Source organism: Nannospalax galili, unplaced genomic scaffold (genome assembly GCF_000622305.1).
Source record: "Nannospalax galili isolate Female #2095 unplaced genomic scaffold, S.galili_v1.0 scaffold818, whole genome shotgun sequence".
NCBI classification, from domain to species: domain Eukaryota; kingdom Metazoa; phylum Chordata; class Mammalia; order Rodentia; family Spalacidae; genus Nannospalax; species Nannospalax galili.
The window spans coordinates 407,493-413,985 of NW_008341874.1; the positions used below are offsets into that span (position 1 = coordinate 407,493).

The 6,493-nt window shown below is 52.7% G+C and overlaps 1 protein-coding gene across 5 annotated transcripts in view; it reads left to right on the forward strand.

The window, feature by feature from the left end:
* The window catches only part of Chrm1 (cholinergic receptor muscarinic 1), a 16,789-nt gene extending 12,119 nt beyond the window's left edge, over positions 1–4,670 (forward strand). For 3 of the 5 annotated variants that reach the window (XM_008837486.1, XM_008837487.2, XM_008837485.3), the window contains one exon: positions 2,129–4,662. In XM_008837486.1, the coding sequence (XP_008835708.1) occupies positions 2,199–3,581 (1,383 nt within the window). In that variant the 5' untranslated portion in view covers positions 2,129–2,198 and the 3' untranslated portion in view covers positions 3,582–4,662. Of the gene's footprint in view, positions 1–1,158; positions 1,295–2,128 lie in introns of those variants that run through there. The other 2 variants (XM_008837489.2, XM_008837488.3) reach the window with 2 other exon arrangements.
* The last annotated feature ends 1,823 nt before the right edge of the window (positions 4,671–6,493 follow it).

Sequence of the window (6,493 nt, forward strand, 5' to 3'; positions counted from 1 at the left end):
ATAGCAATACCTTCTGGTTGGTTATTGATTCTCATCTTAACTAAGATGAAGTGTTGTATTAAATCCAGACAGTCTAGATCTAGAGTCTGGTTATTTAACTGTGATATTCCACACGTAAAATGTCCCAGACACACAAACACACACTGATGGCCACAGACACTCTTGTTCATGCTGTCCCACATGGATCTCCCCACACTGAGAGCTGCTCTCTTGAAATGACAGTTCACCTTCTCATCTTAACTAAGATGAAGTGTTGTATTAAATCCAGACAGTCTAGATCTAGAGTCTGGTTATTTAACTGTGATATTCCACACGTAAAATGTCCCAGACACACAAACACACACTGATGGCCACAGACACTCTTGTTCATGCTGTCCCACATGGATCTCCCCACACTGAGAGCTGCTCTCTTGAAATGACAGTTCACCCTAAGAGCTGAGGACATGCCCTCAGCCACCAGGTCATACATGGTCAGCCACATGCCACCTATACCCTCAACACAGGCATAGCACATTATCTCTCTGTCACAGACCAAATCCCCAAGGAACACCAGGGCTTTGAGAGCTCTTACGCAGCATCTCTCCTTTGGAATCGTTCCAGCAAAACAACCCTGAAGGCCACAGCTGTGGGTTAGAAGGACCCTAAATTTCTTTCAATGGACAGTTGGGTGCCTGAGGCTCAGGACAGAGAGAGACCCACCAAATCACACAGCAGCTGAGCCATGCCTGAGTAGGCACTTTCGTCTGCACTCTGGCTTTGCCTTGGCTCTGGGCCCCTGGCATCCTGGCCTTTCTCTCTATGAAACCTCAGTGCCTGGGCCAGACTCAGATCCCAGAAAAGTCCGGGGGATCTTCCCTTTCCCCATGCTGCCCCTATTCAGCTGGGGCCCAGGAACAAAACAGAGGGAGGGAGGGGAGCCTCCCACATCCCATCTGACACCAGACCCCCCACTTAACTGGTAGCTGAGGCTGTTGCCCCTGTTGCCTGCCTCACATGCACATACACAGAAGAATGTACAACACAAGGACACATCCATGCACCCTGAGCACCCCATTTCCCTTCTCCCATCTCCCTCTTTTTTTTTTTTAGACAGATTCTCATGTAGTTCAAGCTGGCCTTAACTCACTATCCACTGGAAGATGACCCTGAACTTCTGATCTTCCTGCCTCCACCTCCCAAGTGCTGGGATCACAGGTGCCACCACACCCAGGTCTCTTCTTTTCTCTGAAGCCTTCTCCTTCTTCCCATCACTCTTTATTTAATGAAAGAATTGCACTGGAGCAACTCATACACAGTGAGTACAGGAACTGTTTTTTTTTTTTTTTTTTTTTTTTTTTTGTGTATAAGGGTTTTGCGTGGGTGGGGGTGTGGGTGTGGGGGTTTCACAGGGAGTACAGGAGGGGCCACCAGACCCGCCATGGGGGGGGGGGAAACCGAACCGCGGAGTGTGTGTGTGTGTGTGTGTGTGTACCAGAGAGATCAGAAGAGGGCACCAGAACTGCCATGTGGGTGCTGGAAACTGAACCCAGGTCCTCTACAAGAGCAGAAGCACTCTTAACCATTGAGCCATCATTCCCACCCCAGGAACTGTGTTCTAATCCCCGCCACCATCTTGTTACTAGAGCCCAGGCTCCCAGCTGCTTGGTCAACATTACCTCCAGTGTGATAGGATAATAAGGACCTTCCTCTAAGGATGCGCGACAGTTAAATTAGATAATTCAATTAGGTGCTTAGCAATGCGTCTGGCATGGAGCAGCCGCTCCTTAAATGAAGGCTTTAATAAGGTTGAGTGAAATACTTTGAAAATTTGGCAGGACTGCGTACAAAATAACTCTCCCAACTCCTGCCACATGAGGTTTAAGCAAGGAATTAGAAGCAATTTCCCAGTGAGAAAATTGAGGCTCAGTGTCAATGATAAAGCTCCAGTAAGGACTCAGATCCCCGGGTTTCAAAGCAACCCCATGCTGCTGGCAAATCTCCTTGTGGCTAGAAAATGCATTGCAAATGTGGGTACCTATGTGGGAGGGGGATGCTGCCTGGCCTGGAGCTGTGAGAGCTTTCAACCTTCCACTCAGAACTTCCAGAGATGTCCAGGGGTCCAGCCGAAGCTCACGTCCTCTATTTTCAGGTGATGTCCCTCCTCTGAGGAAAACCTGTGACTGGAGGAAGGGGCTACCCCTTCATCCCATCTGGCCGAAATGAACACCTCAGCCCCGCCTGCTGTCAGCCCCAACATCACCGTGTTGGCACCAGGAAAGGGTCCCTGGCAAGTGGCCTTCATCGGGATCACCACAGGCCTCCTGTCTCTGGCCACAGTGACAGGCAACCTGCTGGTACTCATCTCCTTCAAGGTCAACACAGAACTCAAGACAGTCAACAACTACTTCCTGCTGAGCCTGGCCTGTGCCGACCTCATCATTGGCACCTTCTCCATGAACCTCTATACCACTTACCTGCTCATGGGTCACTGGGCTTTAGGCACCCTGGCCTGTGACCTCTGGCTGGCCCTGGACTATGTGGCCAGCAATGCCTCTGTCATGAACCTGCTGCTCATCAGTTTTGACCGCTACTTCTCTGTGACACGGCCCCTGAGCTACCGAGCAAAGCGCACACCACGCAGGGCAGCTCTGATGATTGGCCTGGCCTGGCTGGTTTCCTTCGTCCTCTGGGCCCCAGCCATCCTCTTCTGGCAGTACCTAGTTGGGGAGCGGACAGTGCTGGCTGGGCAGTGCTATATCCAGTTCCTTTCCCAACCCATCATCACTTTTGGCACAGCCATGGCAGCCTTCTACCTCCCTGTTTCAGTCATGTGTACACTCTACTGGCGCATCTACCGGGAGACAGAGAACCGGGCCCGGGAGCTGGCAGCCCTACAGGGTTCAGAGACGCCAGGTAAAGGGGGCGGCAGCAGCAGCAGCTCAGAGAGGTCACAGCCCGGGGCTGAGGGCTCACCAGAGACACCTCCAGGCCGCTGCTGTCGCTGTTGCCGGGCCCCCAGGCTTCTGCAGGCCTACAGTTGGAAGGAGGAAGAGGAAGAGGATGAAGGCTCCATGGAGTCCCTCACATCCTCTGAGGGTGAGGAGCCCGGCTCAGAAGTAGTGATCAAGATGCCCATGGTAGACCCTGAGGCACAGGCACCCACCAAGCAGCCTCCCAAGACCTCCCCAAATACAGTGAAGAGGCCCACCAAGAAAGGGCGAGATAGAGCTGGCAAGAGCCAGAAACCGCGAGGGAAGGAACAGCTAGCCAAGCGAAAGACCTTCTCACTGGTCAAGGAGAAGAAGGCGGCTCGGACCCTGAGTGCCATCCTGCTGGCCTTCATCCTCACCTGGACACCATATAACATCATGGTGCTGGTGTCTACCTTCTGCAAGGACTGTGTTCCCGAGACCCTGTGGGAGCTGGGCTACTGGCTGTGCTATGTCAACAGCACCATCAACCCCATGTGCTATGCACTCTGCAACAAAGCCTTCCGGGACACCTTCCGCCTGCTGTTGCTCTGCCGCTGGGACAAGAGACGCTGGCGCAAGATCCCCAAGCGTCCTGGCTCTGTGCACCGCACCCCCTCCCGCCAATGCTGATGGCCCCCTCTCCTGCATCCTTCCACCCCAGACCCAGGGAGAGGCCGGTAGAAAGTGTGTACAGGCTGTGTCTTCAGCCCAGGGCCCTATTCAGGCCCTCCCTGGCTTCCCAGGCCCCTGGGTCACCTTCCTGGACGGCCCAGAGAGACCCTGCCAGCTTTCCAAACTCCACTATTCCCAGACAGGGAGTGAAACCTGGGGAACTGGTTTTTCTGTTCCCTGCTGTGTGGGAATGGGCTATTCACCAGGAAGAAGGCTCGGCTTGGGAGGAGGATCCCGGCTTTGGACTCCTTGTTTGCCTTCATACAGGAAGTCAGGAGCCAGCAGGGCGGGCCAGGAGTTTAACAGTGCAGTCTTCCTTGGCCCAACAGGAGGCCTGAATTACAGTGGGATATAGTGCCTCCCGCTCAGGGCTACAGACCTGACTTGACACCAAGCACAGAGAAAGAAAAGTTGGGGGCCCAGGGAGCTGGTGACCCCTGGCTGGAGATCCCCTCCTGGCATAGGCAGAGCTCAGCCAGGTAGGCCCTAGGCACACTCTCCAGGACTGTCCAGCCTCCCTCTGAATGTTCCCAGGTCATCCCTAGGTGGGTCACCTTCAAGGCAAACGTCCCATCATCAGGACAGCGATACCAGAGGGGATCAGCATGGCTAGTCACACGTCAACTCCCAAGGCAGCAACAGGATGGGAAGCCAGGTGTCCTAACTGTCCTACTACACCATTTTCCTTGGGGGAGGGAGGGATAAGGTGCCTGCAATCTAGCCCCGCACCCATCCTCCTTTCCCTGATCCCAGAGTAACCTTGGTCCCTTCCTCCTGGCTCACAGCCATCACCTGGATGAATCTGCTCTGGGCAGATCTAGCCAGGCCTCCTGCATGCCAGCCAACCTCCAGCCTTGCCAGTCCCACAGAGGCCCGGCCCACAGAGACCTGGCCCCGCCAGCAGGTTCTCTTCCGTGAACTCTCCAATCCAACCCATGCATGGCATCCCAGCCACCCCATCTCCAGGCTAGCCTGGTCCCAAATGTTTTTTCCTCCCATCCTCATGTTGAGTCTGTGAATAAAAGCCACATAACCAGCAGGTACTAAGGGGACTTCCTGAGTTGGCTCAAGGCCTGGGCCCCAAGGCCAGGACAAGATGGGGCAAGGAGGGCCCAAGCACTGTGGAAACGTGGGCTGTAACCCTGACAGTGAATCAAGAAGGGACAGTACTGAATGGCTAGAGCTACTAAAACCTGTAGGCCCCAGAACCCTGGGATCCATGGCTCAGGTGAGTGGGGCTAAAACAGGCAGGCCTGACCTCAGGCAGACCTGATCCCTGGAAGTAGGACAGCTGGGCAAAGCTGCCCCTGTGGATTTCATACAAGGCTGCTCTGGGGCCTTGTCATACCCATGGGGAACAGAACTCCTCCAAACTCCCATTTGTAAATGGGGAAACTAAGGCCCAGAGAGACCCAGGAGGATTGCTCAGGGCAACCCCATAAAGCAAGATCCAGGTTTCCAAGTAGTTCACAACCTCCTGATCCCCACACTGTGGAGATGACAGGCCTGGAACACTAAGCCAAAGCACTATGTCAGAGTAACCTTCAAGCCACATTATGAAGCATATCAGTAAGGGGGTCCCCAAAAATCCAAAGCAAAGGAACCTAAAGAGATCAATCCATAGTCTTGAGCAGTGACTATCAAAGTGGAGTAGTGGCTAGGTGTTCTCAAGACCACTCTTTTTCAGACAGGGTCTCCCTGTAGCCCAAGCTGGCCTGGAACTCACTATGTAGACCAGGCTGGTCTTGAACTCACAGAGAACCGCCTGCCTCTGCCTCCCGAGTGCTGGGCCTAAAGGCATGCACCACCACGCCAGGCCCCAAGACCATTCTAATTTCAGTGGTTACTAGAAGAATGTATAGATGCTACAAAGCCACTAGAGACACTGTTACAGTAGATTACCGTGAAAGAATTAGAGGAAAACAGCAATGGAAGAAGGTGCACAGGGAAGAGTCAAAGAGAGGCTCAGCTCAAGGCTCCAGTTCTCTCCAAGGAAGTCAAACAATACTCCCAGCTGTGATGTAGGACAACCTAACGTACACTGCCAGTCAGAAAAGCTCACCAGAACCTCGATATCCAGTATTTATACTAAAGATTGGGCACATCAGTGGGGCTGACTGACCACATGGCTCACCTCAGTTAGTCCCCAGCTCCAGAGGTTAAACTGATAGAATGCAGCCCAAGGCCTCTACCATAAATCACATTTTTAATATAGATTATTTGGTGTAGTCCAAGGCACACAAATCCACTACCCCTGGAAGGTTTTCTTCCAGGCAGGATATTCCTAAGGTTTAGCATGATACTCAGGAACCAAATGAAGCAAGACTTTTCTTTGAAACTCAAAGCACGTGGAGAACCCAGACCTCATGAGTTAACAATAAGCATCAGTATCATCCGGGAACTCACATAGGTAAATTCCTGGGGTCACCATAGATTTACTAAAATAGAAACTCTGAGGATGGAAATCAGAAATTGTTTTAACCATTGCCCTCCAAGTGAGTCTGATGCCGGCTCAAGTTTGAGGAAAGACAGGGGGCTAGAGGGCTGAGGTTCTAGGTGGGACTAGATCCTTGCAGAGGGGGGAGTGGGATTCACTCTACACAGGTACCTGGACTCCCAAGAGCTTTTGGACCTTGAGAATTTGAGGTTTTAGCAGAAGCTGCTGGTATACCTAATCTACCTTCACTGTGAATGAGGTGTCTCAGCCAGATGGCCTTCACATCCCCCAAAAGCCTTAGAAAGGAATCTTCCAACACTGTGGGCAAGGATGGCCCACTAGAGAGGTGGACAAGGACAAGCTGGCCAGAAGTGGCAGGAAATACTACACTGTAGGAGTGACTCACGGACACAAACCCCGGACCACCACCACC